Source organism: Leiobunum rupestre, chromosome 8 (assembly GCF_980474605.1).
Source record: "Leiobunum rupestre chromosome 8, qqLeiRupe1.1.hap1, whole genome shotgun sequence".
Taxonomy (NCBI): Eukaryota; Metazoa; Arthropoda; class Arachnida; order Opiliones; family Sclerosomatidae; genus Leiobunum; species Leiobunum rupestre.
The window spans coordinates 28,396,592-28,416,055 of NC_143391.1; the positions used below are offsets into that span (position 1 = coordinate 28,396,592).

General features: G+C 37.0%; 4 protein-coding genes across 4 annotated transcripts; 2 read left to right on the plus strand and 2 right to left on the minus strand.

Annotated features, from left to right (window-relative positions):
- The first annotated feature begins 3,591 nt into the window (after positions 1-3,591).
- On the plus strand, positions 3,592-10,878 carry LOC149933016 (FAD-dependent oxidoreductase domain-containing protein 2-like). The gene is made up of 8 exons (XM_090155401.1): positions 3,592-3,913; positions 3,999-4,203; positions 4,917-5,083; positions 5,146-5,303; positions 6,161-6,439; positions 6,506-6,754; positions 7,053-7,382; positions 10,233-10,878. The coding sequence occupies exons 2-8, from the start codon at positions 3,999-4,001 to the stop codon at positions 10,780-10,782; spliced, it is 1,938 nt and encodes a 645-aa protein (XP_090011527.1). The 5' UTR covers positions 3,592-3,913; the 3' UTR covers positions 10,783-10,878.
- Positions 10,773-13,017, minus strand: LOC149933017 (uncharacterized). Its single transcript, XM_090155403.1, has 6 exons — positions 12,996-13,017; positions 11,888-12,168; positions 11,749-11,817; positions 11,423-11,677; positions 11,150-11,352; positions 10,773-11,089 (listed from the first exon to the last, which is right to left on the minus strand). The coding sequence occupies exons 2-6, from the start codon at positions 12,164-12,166 to the stop codon at positions 10,954-10,956; spliced, it is 942 nt and encodes a 313-aa protein (XP_090011529.1). The 5' UTR covers positions 12,167-12,168; positions 12,996-13,017; the 3' UTR covers positions 10,773-10,953.
- Positions 13,018-13,059: 42 nt separating this feature from the next.
- On the plus strand, positions 13,060-14,369 carry nopo (TRAF interacting protein no poles). Its single transcript, XM_090155402.1, has one exon. The coding sequence runs from the start codon at positions 13,175-13,177 to the stop codon at positions 14,270-14,272; it is 1,098 nt and encodes a 365-aa protein (XP_090011528.1). The 5' UTR covers positions 13,060-13,174; the 3' UTR covers positions 14,273-14,369.
- A 737-nt stretch (positions 14,370-15,106) lies between these two features.
- On the minus strand, positions 15,107-17,788 carry RpL3 (ribosomal protein L3). Its single transcript, XM_090155814.1, has 8 exons — positions 17,673-17,788; positions 17,083-17,275; positions 16,850-17,018; positions 16,267-16,589; positions 15,930-16,192; positions 15,662-15,757; positions 15,367-15,486; positions 15,107-15,192 (listed from the first exon to the last, which is right to left on the minus strand). The coding sequence occupies exons 1-8, from the start codon at positions 17,673-17,675 to the stop codon at positions 15,148-15,150; spliced, it is 1,212 nt and encodes a 403-aa protein (XP_090011940.1). The 5' UTR covers positions 17,676-17,788; the 3' UTR covers positions 15,107-15,147.
- Between the last annotated feature and the right edge of the window lie 1,676 nt (positions 17,789-19,464).

The window sequence follows — 19,464 nt, forward strand, 5'->3', positions numbered from 1 at the left end:
CTGGGGTAGAGCTGTACCGCGAAATGGCTGGGGAGAGGACGCGGGGCTCGTGTAAGACTATTATTTGGGTCACGTGACCCACTTGTTTCTATCTTATCACTGCGGTGATAACACATCTTTTCCCTATGTTAATGAGCCTCATTAACATCATTGGCTCACAAATTTAACCGATTTGGGGGCTGGACTCTACAAGGGTATTAGCCTAGCTGATTATTATTTATTTATTTAAACAGGAGAACGTAAATAACCAATCAGTGTAGACGTAATATCAGTTCTCAATTATATAAAATGCACAATTTTTGCGGCACCAATTTCCCAAATTGATATCGTTACCGCGAAGGTTTGATATTTCCTATCGATTGATGTAACATTTACGATCCTGCTGATACCAAATGCGCAATTACGGAGCCCGATTAATAGTTCGACCGCAACTCTTTGACTCTTATTTAAAGATACTTTCAAGGGAGAGCTGTGGGGGGGTTGAAGTCCATTTAAAATACGTCATACATGAGAGTATTTGCTGGTTAAGGACGCAAGGTCAATGGTGCAACGATTTTTACGCATTGTCTTTTTGCTATTAACGCAATAAGCAATCATAAAAACAGTCATGGCCTATGCCATAAAATCCGTAAGGTGCTGAAACGGATGGTGACGCAGGTCACTTTTACTTGGATAAAGTCACACACTGGGTGTGCAGGGAATGAAAGGGCTGAAAGTCAGCAACCGATATTCCAGAGGAGAAGGAAATGAAGCCAACTAAGTTGGTGATTAAAAGGTGGCTCAACGAGGTGACGACTCAAAGGTGGCACGAGTCGTGGGATGTAAGTGAGAAAGGTAAAGTAACTAAGAAGTACCTTCCTAAGGTCCAAAGTAGTTTCAACACGAACTACTATTTGACACAAATCCTAAGTGGACACGGTAAGTTCCCACTTTACCTGTTCAACTTGAGGCATATTGCATCGCCCAAATGCATATGCGGTGCTTTGGAAGCAGACTCAGAGCACTATGTTCGTAATTGTCCCAAAACGAACCATTTGATAAGAAGACCACTCCAAATGGATGGGCTTCGGAATCTGGATAATGAAACGATCAACGATCTTCAACGCGTAATGCGTTATATCGTTGTTAACTTTGACGAACTCACGAGTGAGTCGTGAGTAGGTGGTACTAGTATACGGGTGTATACTTGTTTGTCTACGTCTTTTAGGAAGCGATTCCTAAATTTGTATACAGGTCGACGACTCGGCCGGGACAAATGATGAAAAACCCCTGTAATACTTAGGTGGTGTACGGGGTATATAAATACAATAGTCTGATGTCCCCACGTATCTCCCCGTTGGCGTGGCCGATACACATATCTCGCCCTGACGAGCGGACTGAATTTGTCCCACCCGTTACAATCCCGAATAAATGCGCTTTTCGCCATAGTTTCGTCAATAGTTTCAAATTCAAGGTGCTTCAATTACGATCGATTGGTGTATCATTTTCCTTCTTATCCATAACGGTGGAGGGACAGCCAATGCCCAATTTCTCGGCCCAAAAACGTTAAAATTGTATTAGTGTTGGTGAAGTCTGAATATTTCTTATACCATTTACATTGTATGTTTAATTTTATGCTGCGAGGCTAGCGGAATTGATTCTAGAGCCTTTCAAGGTGGAAGCTCAAATATTTGGTGACAGATGACGCGTGTGTACTAATTGTATTCAAATATCATGTGTACATGGCTTCTGGGACACCAAAAATTGCAAACTATAAAAATTGGTGAAAACGATTACTAACAAGTTGTAAGAGAAATATAATTTCAGAAATGTATGTAGAGTTCAAGGCGAAAATCTCCAAAATCACTATATGTAAATTTCTAGGCCAAAATCGAAAGAAAATTACTTAAATAAGACCAAATGAAGATTGGGATTGAAAGGGTATAATATTTCTTATCGATTGATGTATCGTTTTCTCTTTTAACGCTAAAGGTTAAAGAGTTATGTTCAATAAGGAGGCAGCGGACAACATTGGCTACATTAGTAACATAATATGTTCAGTATCGTACTTCTCATTATTTCGACGCTATTTTATAATGATAGTTTATTTCGGTAATGACTGTATAAATTATTAAGTGCCTAAGTACCAATAACTCTCCGCGAGCTGTTAGTAGTCTTTGGAAGAATCAGCCAAGGCTAATTGAAAATTGAAAGGCTTTGAACAGTAAATATAACGTTTATTTCGGCCAAATTTATAACATAAAATAACTATAATAAACATCCGATTTGTTCCTGAGTGTAGTTATTTTAAAATTTTATGCGCGTTTTTTCTAGTATTTATTCCCATCACACTAACATGGTAACATATGTAACATAATTGCCACTAGCTCTATTTCTTCACTAACGGTTTGTTTCACAGATATTGCGTCATCCGTACCCTACGTAATATTTGACGTCATCGAATCTCCAATGCTGATTATGCCGTCGCACAATTAGCTCTACGTCTGATAAATCGACGGCCATTATTTTAGTAAACAAACCAGTTTGAACAACCAAGGCTTAGTAGATAAAATGAACTACAATATAGTGTCAAGTGCAGCTGTTAATGCAATTAATTTGCAAATTAATGAAGTTTTCGGAGACTCAGGTTCCAAAATAAAATTGCATTGTCAAATAAAAGAAGCAGGTTTATTGGAAAAAATAGTTGCAAATTATCTAATTCCAAATATTTAAAAAAACATTTGTAATACAACCTAAAAAAACGTAAACGCATTAAACGGAATAGAGCCTTTATGGAAGACCCCATCAATTTCCTTTATCCCCTTCACAATCAGCGATTATCAGCGCCGCAGGTGTGAAAAGCCATGGGAGGCAGCGGACAATATTGGAAATACCAGAGGTTATATTCCCTTTAAGCGACATGAGCATGGGTATATATAATTAATTATATATATCCATGGTTGGAGTCTTTGCAGATAATTCTTTTGAGTCTCAGCCTAACTCTTCTATGGTATAGGTTTTAATAACGCTGACTAAAATTCCGACACAAAAAATTCCATATCAATTTAGAGGTTTTCCATTGGCTTAAATACATATGTTAGTAGCCAATAGTGTGACTCCCAAAACTACTAGGATGATTAAAAAGGTTAAAATCTAACGTAGTCCACCTTTTTACTGGTTCGTAGTGAAACAAACCGTTAGTGAAGATTTTTGAATGGAATAAAGGTACAGTGGCATACTTATGAGTAATTATGTTACATATGATGGCAACATTTTTGCCTACGAAGAAAGTGGGATTTGATAAGTTCCCTCTTCCGATAATTCCGCTTACTCCACCACTCCGCGACAGACTATCATAAACCGAAATTATTCAGTGCCGTACTTATGTTTATACATTACTTATGGCGAAAATAGCGCGCACAAATCTCTGTGGATTGTGGGTACAAATGGCTTATCGGATAATCCGACGGAATGGAACATTGCATATTTCACGAGATAGCATCCTCCTTCTCCCTCGCCCAGACAGAGCCGCGAAGTCCCTCGGGTTCAAAGAGACACGTGACTAAATTTATCCAATGAAAATCGAGTATCTTTTGGTAAATATAAAGAATGGAGAGGATGCAGAGGCCCGCCATCCTCTGAAAATGTTTTCCAGAAAGTCAAAACGCGCTAAGAATACGAGCCATATCGAGCCTATGTAAACCTTTACAATCGAACACTAAAGTGCCAGTTATATAATTATTTATCTCATTAAAAAATATATAAATTAAAAATATATTATACGATTAGTAGGCCAATTTGGCCTATTTACGCCTGTAGAAGTGTCGCAACGTCAATGCCCCTACGAAATACGTAAGAGAGAGCTACCAGGAGAACAGAGTTGTATTTCATTACATTCGAATTCCGTCGAAAGATTCGTATTTAAATTTTAAAAGTAATGTTATTTTAATTTAGCTCTTCAATTACCAGGATATAAATAAAAAAAATTTAATTCAAACTGTTTCGACCATCGCGTAAAGATGCGAGGAATTTGTTTAGGTATGTTATATTTGGCTAGTTTGGGAGCGTTTAGTTGCGAAAAGTTGGATCCTAAACCGTCGGTTGAGGAGAAAGAGTATCACGAATATTGCGTCATAGGAGCCGGGCCAGGCGGCCTACAAATGGCCTATTTCTTGGAACAAGCCGGCCGCGACTACATGGTCTACGAAAAATCCAACACAACAGGTGGGTTTTTACAGACGCGTTTTAAAACCACGACATCGTGTAGGTAAAATCAGACTTGTGGATTTTTTTTTATAAAAGTGATTAATTTGATTAAGTTGAATTATTGTTTTTCAGTTTATATGTTTGTTAAATATTTTACGTATCTTATTCTTAGCAAATTAATAAATAATTTTAATTAAATTAGCTATTTCTGGGTAAAATAATATATTTTAATATCTAATTGTCGACAGACCGACCTGTACGTAAACGAAATAATCTGAATTGAAGAAATCACTATTGTACAGTTAAAAAGGTGTTTTAATTTTAAAAAGCCACTACAGCCGTTTCGACGCAATAACCAGCGTCATCGTCAGGTGGGTACGAGGATGAACAAAATAGGATAATTATTTGCGCGAGTAACAATTTTAATTTTAATTTTATTTTTTATTATTTAATTGATTTTAATAAGTTAGTATATGGGGTGATGTTGTCGTGGGCGGGGCCATCGATATTGTTGATTAGGAGGTTGGAGTTTTTTAATTTAATGATTTCTATTGATTCACGAATATTTAAATTGATGGGGTTGTTTTCGTTTTTTATTAATTATTTACTCACCTGACGATGACGCTGGTTGGAGCGTCGAAACGGCTGTAGTGGCGTTTTAAAATAAAAACACATTTTTAACTGTACAATAGTGGTTTCTTCAATTCAGATTATTATTTTAATATCGATAGGTAACTTTTTCCAAGTTTACCCGCGTCATCGCAAACTCATTAGCATCAACAAGAGAGACACGGGAAAAACCAACGAGGAGTTTAATCTGAGACACGATTGGAATTCGCTTCTGAGCCACGATCCGAAGTTACTCTTCCGCCGTTACTCCGACGAATATTATCCAAGGGTATATATCATATCATTGAATGGGAATTTTTGGCAAAAGATGTATGGATTGCGCTTACGTAGGCTGATGATTTATTGCGGTATTTGGACGATTATCGAACCAAACTGAGACTGAAAGTTCAGTTCAACACCAACATCACCAGAGTGGACCGCGAGAATCCGGGGGAAGGGGAGCAATCGGGACGTTTCATACTGGAAAGCGAAAAACGGCGATTTTGCAAGTAGGCTTCCACTGTTTAATCAATAAGTAACATAATAGCGCTAAGTATGACACTTCATATTCTCCCAACGCTATTTTTTATGATATTATGTTTCGCAAATGTCCACATAAATCTATAATAATCAGGCTCGGTGTTACCGTGTGCGGGGCCCTAGGCAGCAATATATGAGGTAGGAACCCTAAAAAGTTTGACACTGAAAGCGGGGCCCCGGTAAGCACTGTGATACGCGGGGCCTTAGGCGGTCGCCTCACTCGCTTTGCCCTAACGCCGGCCCTGATAATAATAATAATAATTAGCTAGTCCCAAGTCGTCTAGCGACTTTTAATGCCCTAAATTTAGCTGGTACGGATTAAATTGCAAGCCCTTCACGCCACGAAAGCCCGAGCTCCCTACACTCTCTATTATCATCACGTCGCTAACGAGTAACGACTCATTACTCTCCGTGATTTCTTACTAGTCTTTGGTACTGCAAAGTAACATTGCTCGAGAAATCGCCGCTGCCGGTTTCTTACAGAACAGCGAAGGCTTACCGAAAATTGAAACGCTTGGAAAGATGATTAAACTGTTATCAGGACATAAAATCGACTATTCACACGCAAACACTCTCTTCTTTTGTGTAGTTAGTTATTTTAGAATTTAAGACTTAACATTTGCTCATATTTACGCCATGATACTAACCTGACAGTAATTTTACCAATGAAGGGAGAGTAGAAAGTGACGAATTTCCTGTTCAAAAACTTGGAACTCCCGAATAAGCCATTGCTCTGTGACAGACTATTATTAACAGAAAACTATTCAGTGTCATACTCGTTACTATTACATTACTTAATTAGGTCAAATGCGCGTTATTTTGGTAGAGTACTGATAGTAGCGTCAGGGTTGAGCGCATCGAGCAGCCCCGACTTCGAAGGACGCAATTTGACCGTCAGCTACGAGGATATGGTCGTCGAAGACGCTTTGAATAAAACTGGTAAGGATTCGAGTTATTACAAGGGAAAATCAATGTTGATTTTGGGCAGAGGAAACGCGGCTTTCGAAACGGCGGATGCTGCTTACCCTTACACGAGTTACATCCATATGGTTAGTAGGTCAAGAGCTAGGTTATCGTGGAACACGCATTACGTCGGTGATCTCAGGTACAGTTCATTTAATCGGCGACTCGAGTAGATTGATAATTATATAAGTACATTCGTTTTACGCAGAGGAATAAACAACGCCTTCCTCGATAATTACCAGTTAAAATCTTTGGACGGTTTGTTCGAAGTACCGGTACAACAGCTGAAAATGACAAAGAGGAATGGTAAAATTTACGTCACCCGCCCAAATGAATGCGACACTCCCAAATCCACCATCACGGGCAACTCTGTCTGGGATAATTTTTCCCTCCGAGAAGGTTACGATTTAGTGGTTCGCTGTCTAGGTTTCGCCTTCGACAGCGCCATTTTTGCAAGGTATTATCATATAATATTGTTACATAAGTGTGACACTTCCTATTCTTCACATGCAAACATTTTATTGAGAGCTATTCACAAAACCGACTGCATTACGGGCTTCACCGCCGTTTTGCGTCCGCTTGCTGACGCTTCACACGTAGCCTCGCTCGGGGGAGATTTTCTTCTTGTGATGACGTCACTCGGTTACTAGCTCTCAGTAAAATATTATATTATAATATTATAGACTTATGGTATTATTAATAAACCCAACCACTTTCGGAATGATTTCTTGACTAAAAAACAATACGCGTAACAGTTCAGTGGCACCGATACGAGGCAGTGGTCGTAAGAAGAAGTATCCGGCCATTAAAAGTAATTACGAATCTTTGAATCAAGAGGATATGTACTTCGTCGGAACCGCCAGTCATTTTCTGGACTTCCGAAAGTCAGCCGGTGGATTCATACACGGTTTCCGCTATACCATTCGAGCGACCCACCGTTTGCTGGAGCGAGAGTATCATGGCATTCCTTGGCCAATCAGGACATTCCCAACTGTGTATTTGGTACAGACCATCGTCAAACGTATCAACGAAGTTTCGGGACTCTACCAAATGTTTGGCATTCTAGCCGATATTGTAGTTATTAGGTAAGCTAATTTTGTCAATACTATAACTATTAATATAGAATGCTTTTTCCGTTAAAGTTTCGCTACCTTTCTGACCAACAATATGTCCGGTCTTCCATTTATTAAAAGATCCATACTATAAGTAACATAATAACATCATAAGTAACATAATGACATCATAAGTAACATAATAACAATAAGTAGGACAATTAACGAGATTTACCACCAAACTGATTTTCATAGTTATTGCGTAATCAAGATGTTTTCTCAGCACAGAACCCTCTAGTGTCTAAAATATGCGAGACTTCCGCTAAGCCGAAATATCCGGTTTCCGATAGATAGGCGAAATATTAGGCTAAAATGATAAAAATTAAAAAAGTTTTTCTCGGCGCAACAAGCTCATGTTTTTTTATCACGCGTGATTCGCATGCGGGCTTCTAAACAAATCCAAAGCTCCTCGCGACTCCAGAACGTGCTCCCCAATATTAGGCTTAAAGTTTTATCAAAAAGTAGTCATCCAAAACGGTAAGTCGCGAGTCCAAGTCACAGCTTGAAGAGAGTATCTGTGCCGTAAAAAGGTTCGGTTAGAAAATTAGCATTAAAGCAATAGGAAGTGTCATACTTATTGTTATTATGTTACTTATGATAACATTAAGTATGACCCTTCCTATTGTTTTAATGCTAATTTCCTGACCGTACCAATTTTCGACACTGACATCCTCGTCCAGGTCCGATTTGGACTCGTACTTTAACTGAGTAGCGTGTTATCGTCCTTGGTAGTAGTTTATTTCGTTAAAAGGAACCACCTATGGACTGTAAAGCAAATTTGTGCAGAAAATTTGTTTAGGGTTTAGCTTTTTTATCCCTTTTTATAATGGACTAATCTTCTAATTCGCTAATTTTATCATCCAGTAGTTTATTTCGTCTTAGACATATTTAGACACTAGGGGGCTCTGTGCTGATAACTACAACTAGATTGCGCAACAGCTTTGAAAATAAGTTCGGTTTCCTAATTGACATACTTATAATTATAATGTTACATATGCCCATACACATTTATCTAATGAGAAGATCCTTTCCCGGAAGTAACGTCATTAGAGGATGATTTTTTTTAATTCAAAGAAAGTATATTTTAATATTGGTGCCTATGACCAAAAGTTCTTGACTCCGTGCACTCCAACGTACATTGAGAATAGAACAGACTTAAATTTTTAAATACCCAAATTCTAAACCGATGGCGCCAGCAGTCCGAAGCATAGAAAACCGCTTTTATATTTATTCCACTAGGCCTTTCTATAAATTAACGTTGCTCTCTTGTTTACTGTTTTTTTGTCACTTGCTTCCCCAGCTCTAACACTAAAGAGAGCTACTGAATTCGTCCATAGGTTTGACTGCATAATTTCCAGAACAAGCTGGAATTTATGGAAAGGCCTATTGGTGCATCTTGAAATTTATTTTGCGCGTGAAAATACGCCAAATAGGATATAAAAGCAGGTAAATAAACAAAAAAACATAATTTTTTCCTGAGTTGTGCTTTTGTTTTTATTCGCGACTGAAAACTATCAGTACGCCCCCATTGGTTGAAACCTAGATAGATAGCGGCTAAAGCAGACGCTATCAGTTTTTCCTCATCGTTATTCGTAAATTTGACTTATTAATAATGATATATTCATTTTAATATAATTACCTCTCCGAGGGGACTTTGAACCCTAGAAGGGGTTATACAACCACCCTGTCTGTCTGTGGGTGGGTCTGTCTGTCAGGCCTGCGAACGCATTTTCGAGGCAAAGGGTAATCACTGCGTACGCAGTTTCTTAGAATCAGGGAAAAGGTTTTTCTAAAAGCGCCCTCTTTTTGTCATTGATTGGGTGTGGTATAATTTTTTAATCAGCCGGGATTCGAACCCGAACCCGAGCCCTCGTGAACGACAGGTGAGCGTTCTACCGCAGAACCACGGATACAGTTACGCTTAACTGAAAATTAAAAACTCTTCCGAGGAGAGGTATATTTTGGAAAGCTTGCCAGCTTGTTTTTACATCGTTTGCTGATATATTGATAAGGTTATTTAAGATAAAACGTTCTCATTACTTTTTATTTATGATAGGCGCTACCTCGGAAAAGCTAGCGCCGTTACGCCACCTATGGTGAAAACTATTCGCCAGTCCCGAACCGCTCGCCTCGAACTGTCCTTGTGCAGTCTATTCGCCAGGAACAGTATTGTGGAACTGATCGGGCGCAGACTATTGGCTACTAAGAACCGTTTCTCGGATCGTTCGGGACTATCCGAGCAGTACTTACTCAAAAGCAGGTACCATCGAGAGCCCAAGGCTGAACTCTCTTGAATTCGTCTGCAATAGTTTTTTTTTACTAGTTAATACGTGCTTTTAGGATGGAATTTCAGACTATTCGTAAAACAAGTTCTGAACTGTCCCGGGACTATTTGGTGACGTCATAGCTTGGTCTAAATAAGTTCTTCGAACGCTTCCGGACTTACGAATTGTTTACACCTCTAGCACGGCCAACTTTGATCACGCGCTGTTCGCGCGAGAGATCAAAGTTGGCCGTACCTCTAGATTCGTTTCGTTCGCGAATAGTTTTCACATAAAACATCACTTAAAGGGAATATACACTTGCATATTTAAAACGGATCCACCAATTTCACATTTCTGGCACCAGGTTTTACAGAAGCTACAAGAAAATGGCCATAGTTACCATATCGTGAGTGAACAGATGATGTCCCAAATTCGCGCCTACTTCCTTTAGATTGGTGCCATTTAACAAATCAATAAAATCGAACCTCCCTCTAAACATATTGGTCGCTGAACCTAGGCTTAAAAATACGCATTATCAAAAATTTTTATTTGCGTGTAGGGAAAACGATCAGTGCTCTTATTTGGAGGAATTCCCTTGTCGACTTTTACCCCAATTAGAGTCAGCGACTGGGCTCTCCCTAAACGAAACCGAAAGTGGCGGAAAGATTGTAGGATTTTTGGTAATCGACATGGAATACGGCAAGACATTTTCGGGACCGACAGAAGATACGTTTCGTGAAGGCCGCGCGACGGGTGATGTAACAGCGGCCCACAGATCAAATTTTTTACACCCCGTTCTCTATTTCTACCGTACACTCCCCAACGAGATTGATTTCCTTACGAAAGGAACCAAATGGCACCTGCCCAAGCCCCACAGGATCCATCACGTTCTGGAAGACTTTTTGACCTCTTGGACATCCGAGCACACTCATATTTTACCATTGAGACGGTTTATAGAAAACTGCCTGCGCGAAGATTTGAAACAATACTGGCCAACGGAGCAATGTGTCTCATTCTTTTTAAGAAAGGATTCGTTACCGATGTGGTGTCGCCACCTAGCGGGGACTGGAGAAGGTGTCGATATCAACGTAAATTCTGCCATGGCTTAATATTTTAATGTATATTTATATTGAATTACAATGGATGTAACATAAAAATATGATAATAAAATATCTAAATGCAACATTATTTTACTTTCATTCCAATTAAAGGGTTAAACAAAGCATTTTTGTACAAAAAGAGAAATACACTAAAATATGAAGTTAAGAGAAACAAAAAAGTTATTGTAGTTTAACTGTAAAAACCACATCCTGCTTTCCAGTCTTGTTAAAAATTGGGTTATTAGAAAACAATGAGTTATTTGGGTTATACCTCGTAAGTCCTGCGGAGCCTAACGGTACGAGCTTACTCCCCAACCTAAAGAAAAACATCTTACAAAAACCATCCAAAGCATTACATATATTTAAAATTAATCACCTTGATGTTATATTTTTCTTTGTACTTTGAGGGGTATGATTTATTGGTATTAGTTCGCAGTTCATTGGAATTCCATCTAGTTGACGATTATGATAAATTTCTTTGGCCTTTTCCGCATCTTCAGCTCTATGGTAAACCACAATAGCTGTACCAGGTTGGCCTAATTTGGCGCTGGAAACTGCTGCAATATCACTAAAGAGTTCCTGAAAGAATTAATTTGGTAATTTGAACCTTAAGTTTAAACGAACAAAGCTGCTAATGATTTGAACTTACAATAACATCGTCTTGAGTAACAGATGGGTGTAAGTTCGTGACAAGTAAAGCGCAAGAAAGGACTGCTTTGGGTACTGGTGGTGGCTGAGCTACTAATGTTGGCACTTGCAGTCTTTCTTGAAAAGACTGAATAAGATGGTTTTTCAATATTTGAGCTTTGCGAATATTTTCCAACGCCTCTGCGTCATTTTCTTCTAATTCCATACTTTCAGAATTACTGACCATTCGCTGAGGAGTACCATCCCTACCCATTTTCTATCAATGAAATTAATATGGCCTATTTAAAGTTAAAATATTTGCCGACAATTGTTGTATAAGAATATTACCACATTTGCAGATTGTTTTTTAGTGACTATAAGCTTGGTACCCATGAACTGAACTCTCTTCTCAGGAGTCTATCACAAATATTTTCATAGAATCAATATAAATATGCAGAAATTATTTATTAAGGGATACTGAACTCACCTTTTGTTGGGTCCTTGAGTTTTGCTTTTGAAAAGTAACTCTTTGAGTTAGATTAGCACGATTAATATTAGCATTAAATCTTCCATTTTTTTGTTTTTGAAAGCCATTCATTTTGGGCAAAAATCTATTGTTGAATTTCTGGTTAACTTTGAAGTTGTTGCTCGTACGGAATCCAATTGCCCGAGATTGATTTACATTATTTCTTCTCAATCCTTGCAACCTTTTCAACTTTTTCTCTAGCAAAATCTGCCTTGCATCACTAATATTTCGGCGTGCCATATCTAAGAAAGTAATTGACTTATAAAATTTCCATCTAAAGACCTTATTTAACTAATCATAAAACTCTTCTAGTGTCATATTAGTAATACCAAGATCTAAGGAGGATTTGGGTAGCAGCGATGATTCACACAGAAACAATTTGAGTTTATCTTATCGTTATGTAGTACGCTAAACTTGGCTAATATTGCATATTAGATCTTGGCATTATTATAAATTTTCACAGAACTTAATGACAGAGACCAGCCAATGAATCACATTAAGTTTAAGCCCCATTCATTGCTCTATGGTGCATTGGTGGCAATAGCACCATAGACATTCCAAGAATATATATAATTTACTGCAACAAGAATACCAAACTTCCCAGATTCTTTTCAGTCTTTGAGAAATTTCGATGGCAAAATTCTGTCAAAAACCAGTTATTATTCTTAAGTGATAATACACCTATACCAACATTTTTTAAAACAATTTCTAAATATTACTACATTTTATGGTATAAAATGCTAGCCCCAATATTAGATTAGGTCAATTCTTTTGGTTCTTTCTTGGATTAATATGTTCTTTGTACCTCATTTTTCGCCGATCTTTGGTTATGTGGCAAAGGCTTAATACGCTAACTTTAACAAAAGAAACAACTAAAAAAAACGTTTCTTTACAACTAATTGGTCATACTAAAGTAATAAAATATTAAAACATTAAAGGATAACATCATTTTATTTATTATATAGCATTAACCTACCGTTTTCAATATTCACTGTCTTTCCTATAGTAAAAGCATGACCATCTTCTTAAATTGGGGCTTTTTCTATTCACATTACGAAATGATACTGACCTTTGACTTCGTTGACGATGACGTCCAACTCAGTAGGCGGTGGGCGGTAACTTTTGTATATGTGATTGGCTACTTCTGTTATTCAGTTGTTGCCGCTCATTTGGGCGTTATTTAAATATCTTAAGTTTTTATTAGTATATTTTTATGGATATCTAATTTAAACTTGTCCGATAATCACAATGAAGGCCACCTGTGTTATTTGTTCCGATCTACTTGATGGAGAAAATTTCACCGTCACAACACCATGTGGTCATGTGTTTCATGAAGTGTGTGTTCTTCAGTGGTTTGAATACAAAAATTCTTGTCCAGCCTGCAGACAAAATATGATGAAGCATAAGCTTATAAAATTATATTTTACCTTGTCCGAAGAACCTGAAAAATCCTCAGACCGTATGGAAAATGAAGTGTCGCAACTAAAATCTTTAATTAGAGAAAAAGACATGCAAATAAGAAAAATGAATGAAAAGGCTAGCGAGCTTAAATGTTTTGTTGTTAAAGCGGAAGATGAAAGGGAAGATTGGAAAAGGCAATATTTGGACTGCTTCGGAGAAGTTAATTCCATGAAATTGCAGTTGCGAGAAACTATAAAGGAATGCAGGAATTACAAGAAAATATGTGCTGAAAATAAAAAGTTAGAAAGTCAAGTGCATCTGCTTAGAGGTGTAGAGGCCATAATTAACGGTTGTCAGTCCGATATCAATGAAATAATGTACACCTATGGAGAAGGACAACAAACAGGAGCTCATATGGCAACTTTCATAGCAATGCTGAAAAAACAGCTTCAGAAAACCAGTGAAGACAAAAGTACCTTGCAAAAGGATTTCAGAGAGTCTCAAAGAAAAATTGGAATGATAAGCGCTGATCTTAATGAAAAGAACAGGAAAATAGATGGGCTCACAGCAGAAGTGAAGCAACTGACTGAAAGTTTAGAAAGATTGGAAAAAGATCATGATGGTCAAATTAGGAAGAAAAGGGCTTCATTTGGTACTCCAATTGCATGCGCAATGAATGACAGCATTCAAGAAAACACTCCAACACCATGTAAAAGACCTAAAATCAACATGGTGAATGCATTAGTGTCAAAAATCAAGAAGCAGAATGATGAAGATCAAGATGCAATGTTAGTTCATCTCGGGAAAAACATCCTAAGCAAGAATGAAGCTGAGGATTTAAATGACGATTCCAAAATTAGACAAGGCTATAATGGTTTTGGTGGACATTCCAAACACATTTTTCGTTCAGTTCCAGTGAAACTGAAGTTAACCAAGCGAAAATAATATTTTTGACGTTGTTTTGTAATAAAGTTCTGAATTATACCAGTATTTTCGGTTTAGTGTAAATTAATACTATATGCATAATGCATTTGGTTCCTTTGAAACTGCGACCTATTTTATTTTTAAATAAAGTGCCTTTAACTTCAACTGTTGCTACACAGGAAACCCTCCCCTTTTTTTAATAGGAAAAATTTTAAGCAAATGCTTTTAAGGGGGAAGAATTCAGTAAAAGCCTCTTTTTCGTTCAAGCTGAACGTTTGTCTTAACAATTTCATAATTGAATTATATTTTTCTTATTAGGCTGAACCTTCCTCTAGTGCTTAAAATAATTTTTATAGTTCTAATATTAATAGTTAAGGAGATATAAGGTTATAACTTAAGGGGAGTTTAGGCACTCGCCCAACTTGTTTACCTCTGGGGGGGGGGGGTCCGAATTAAAACGTAATAACTTTTAAATTGTCAAAATTATTTTAGTCACTAAACCAGAGGCTGTTTAACACCGAAATATTAATTTTGTAAGTTAAAATACAAAATTAAGAGTTCAGCTTGAAATAGCACGAAAGTAGACAATGGCCACTGTAGTCTTCCCCTTAAAGGAACTTTAGTTTACATTATAGGAAAAAAATCTTGTACTTTAATACAATTAGCTGGGCTTTTTAAAACACCATCATAACCTATGAAATTCGTGCTCAAGTAAATCTGGCGCCTTCTATAGTTACTAAATTAAAGGAAAAGCAGCTCCCTTTTTTTTTAAATTTTAGTACAAATGAGGACACCATAAATATTATATGCTTATGACAATTGTAACTTATACCAATGAGTAAACAGCAAACAAAATTTTTCAATAATTCCAGTTTTTATTTTTATACCAAAACAATTTATGCAGTGGCTTCTTCTTTCAACTTTTCCTTCTTAAGAGGACCCTAAAATTATACCAAGTAGTTTAATTAGTACCATTCATTAACGGATGAAATGTTTCTATAAACTAGCGTAAAATCAGAAGGAAGGCATTGCAGTATTTTAATCGTCAATTAAGTTTTACGTTAATGCAATCATCACTAAATAAAACAACATCCTACTATAACAAATAAATTTACCATAAAAGCGTGTTTTTCAGCTGGAGTCTGGAATCTTCCGTGTCCAAATTTGGATGACGTATCAATGAACTTCAAATTGATTTTCTCCAAAGCAGATCGTTTGGTATGGGTTAAGAGAGACTGAAATTAAAATATTCAACATTAGTTCCTTAAACAGATTACTATAGAATGAAAAACACTATAATAAACCTCAGGCCTATCATTGAAATAATCACATGGTTTCATGGTTAAAAAGCTCTGTTAGACAATCATCATAGGAAATTTCAGGAATATATTGAGAAAAAGTGTAAATTACTTTTCGCAAGGTAATGACTCTCTTCTTAGGGCCCATGATACAGCCTTTCAACATCACATAATCAGAGTTGACTTCTCCATAATGAGGAAAGCCACCCTAGAAACATCTTGGTTAAAATTAAAGAAATAAAACTAAAAATACCAAAAATAATCGTAATAAATTTCAGTCCGCCCTAGTTGGTATGTAACACCGGCCATAGCCTAACCTCCAACATTCTTTTCATCACTAAAACTCAACAGTTAAGAAAATTAGTCCAAAATATATCTACCATAGGAGTGATGGTCTTTTCAGTGACATCATACTCTGTTGAAGCGTTGTTTTTAATAACTTTCCCATCCTTGGTGTGAATTCCTTGACCAATACGATATATCTTCTTGTTCATCTCGGTACGATGATGGTAACCTTTTTGACCAGCACGAGCAACAGTGAACTGCACTCTGCTGGGATGCCAAGCACCAATACAAGCAACTTTCCTCAAGCCCTTGTGTGTTTTGCGTGGCAATTTCTTGGTATGCCATCTGCTGGTTACACCTAAAATTTTAAAATAAAAATTGCACTTTAAAAACGTTATTGTATTTAAAGGGAAAAAAAATTTCAACACATACCTTTAAATCCCTTCCCCTTAGTTACACCAATAACATCGATCATTTCATCTTGGGTAAAGATGGAGTTAACAGGGACCGGTTTCTCTAGCATTTCTTTGGCCCATTTGATTTTGTCTTCAATGGTACCACCATTGACTTGGATTTCCATGATATGAGCCTTCTTTTGCCTCTTCCGCATTAGTTTCATTTGAGTGTGAGCAATGACACGAATAACCTTGCAGTACTTTGCCATCTTCTTCAAGTCCCTCTCAATTTCCTTACGGCCCAATTCATCTTGCCATTTTTTCGCATACTTAGTGAAGGCCTTCTTTTTGCTCTTGTACCTTTTGTTTACATCCGGAGAATGGCGACATTAATTTTTTATTATGGGAAAGCCTCTCCACGTTACAATAACATGGGCGGAGACTTAACCCTAAGATCTGCTTAGGCTCATCAGTTTTGTAACCGAGAGGAGCGCAATTTGTAATTTTGAAGAGGTTAAGGATGACACCTGTTTAAAGTCCATCTTATCCATATAATAGTACATAATAACTCCCTCAAAATCAAATTAGGTAAACAGCAATCACACAAGAGAAAAATTTACCAATTTTTGTAAAATCGTCGCCTGCAATCTTCACTTAGATGTTCAGCCCAAACAGTTTTGAAAGCGCGGAGTCCTTTCGGGGTTTCAATATAGCCAACAACTCCTACAACATTCATAGGAGGGGCTTCCAAAATAGTAACAGCTTCTACTACTTCCTTCTTGTTGACCTCTACAATGAAAGGATGTGTTGATGTACATGTGATGAGGGCTTAATAACACAAGATTCCACTTACTTGAGCCAGGTTTATCAACTTCACGGACAATGTGGGTCATTCCAGCTTTGTAGCTAATAAAAGCAGTCAAGTGAACTGGTTTTGATGGGTCATCTTTTGGAAAGGCCTTAACTTTTCCCCTGTGACGCTTACTACGCTTTTTAGGAACAAATCCCATGGACCCATGACGGGGCGCGGAAAACTTACGATGAGACTAATAAACGAAAAAAAAGTACTTACTATTGCTAAGGACAAGTGTGTTATATAATTCCAGAAAATAAAACTTTTAATTTACGATAGATAATTATTTAGCGGTTTGTATTTAAACAGTTGTTTTTAAAAGCATTAAAAAATTACAACGCGTACCTGCCACCTAAGAGAAACAAACACAACACCCTAGCTGCCACGTTACAGAACCAAAAAAAAACCAAGGCTAACGATGCTAGTGAAAGTATACATTTACAAATTAAATTACAACAAATTAATGAAACTAAATCGTCAATAACACTGTAAAACTAACAATATTCCATGTAATAACGGATAAAACACAAAAGGTAGATAAATAATTTGGATGAAATAAGATTTAAAATACGAGTATAAAATATACGCACCATGATCAACCACGTCCGCCAGCACAAGAAATGGTTATCCTATCGCGAGTAAGAATTTATAGTCCTGCCGCCCTAGTGTCAATTTGGTGAATTATTTTGCCACCAAATTTTCTTTAGCTAGCTAATGGACGCTTCAATCAAAGAGTATAAAAACTACGTAACCTAGAGATATAATGACGGTCGAAAGCAGTAAAGGAAGTTGTAGCAACCGGGGGGGAAGGCACTCAGTGAATTTTCACTTCAAATTTCGGTACCGCAGCGCCACTACGGCAGTTTTAAGTGGCAATCATTTTGATTTAGTTCAACATTCTTGAAAATTCCTTAAGGACTTGGCTACCTTTAGGACTTGGCAAGGTTAGAAAACAAACGCCTTATTCTTCAATTTTTGAAAATAAACACCGAAACAACGAATCCACAAATTCTAACTAAAAAATCACGAAACAGTAACCAATTACTGTCACTTTTTTGAATTGACAGATATTAGACAATTAAATATCCAAAATGCCAAATTTAGCACCTCCGCAACACCGTAACTGCCATTTTTCTCCGGTATTATTATTTATTGTACTAAAAACTGCCGTAGTGGCGCTGCGGTACCGAAATTTGAAGTGCAAATTCACTGAGTGCCTTCCCCCCGGTTGCTACAACTTCCTTTACTGCTTTCAACCGTCATTATATCTCTAGGTTACGTAGTTTTTATACTCTTTGCTTCAATAAAAGATACTCGGTTTTTACTCCCCTCTCCAAATTCATCTGGGAAGGAACTATTTACGGTCGGTCGGTCAAACGGTTAGACTGGCTAGCCAAAAAGTCTTATATAAGCCAATTGGAGACGCGTTTTTGCCCTCATGATAATTTTGCGTCAGATAAGAAATCGTCGGCTCACGTGTATAAGGAACATACTAATGTTAATTTTCGATAATATATTTTAAGGTAAAATATATAATGTTACTGAAACTAAGTATAAGAAGATAATATTATTATTATTATCATCTTCTTATGGTATAAATAATTAAAATTATACGGAATATTTTTATATTACCGGGCAATTTTAAGGCTTCTCATGGAGGCAGAGTTAATTCATTTCGTATAAAATTATCTTTCGGAAAAAGATGAAAACTAATTCCTTTAGATCTAAACGTATTACTTTTGCAGTATGGTATGCAAAAAGTTTCCTATTAACCAGGTAACTTTTTTTGGCATGTTAAGGCTTAGCAAAAAACCGATGTTATGCAGAGATGGGGGAAATCGCGATCCCTCTCGAATCTTGCACTCACCCTCAAGAGGGAAATTGCGAGAAAAAAGAAAAGTAGGTTTTTTTTACCCTCTCCCTCTCTCTGTTGAGGACGGTAGTCGAAGAGTGAGTTTTCCCCCTCTTTTGTAACTCTTCTCGGCTTCCCTCCCGTGAAAGAGGGACACTCTCGAAACTCTCAACATTTGCCTCTTATTGTTAATCCAGCGCGCCTATGATGGCGGGAAATTCGAATTTCAATGAGCTTTTCTATCTTTAATGGGCGCGAAATTCGAATTTTTATTTATTTTTCTGCCTTTAAACAACGACGGGAAATGAATTATTGAGGTACAACTGAATATATTTATATTAGTGTAAATGTATGACTACATGAATATTTATATTTATCTTTATATTATAATATATGACACTGAAAGATATCAGATACTGATATTCTATTTACTATTTTTAAATTATTATGATGATGGTGATGTTGATGATGATTATTATTATAATTATTATTATTATTGTGTGTAATATTATTTACTATTTATATTCTAT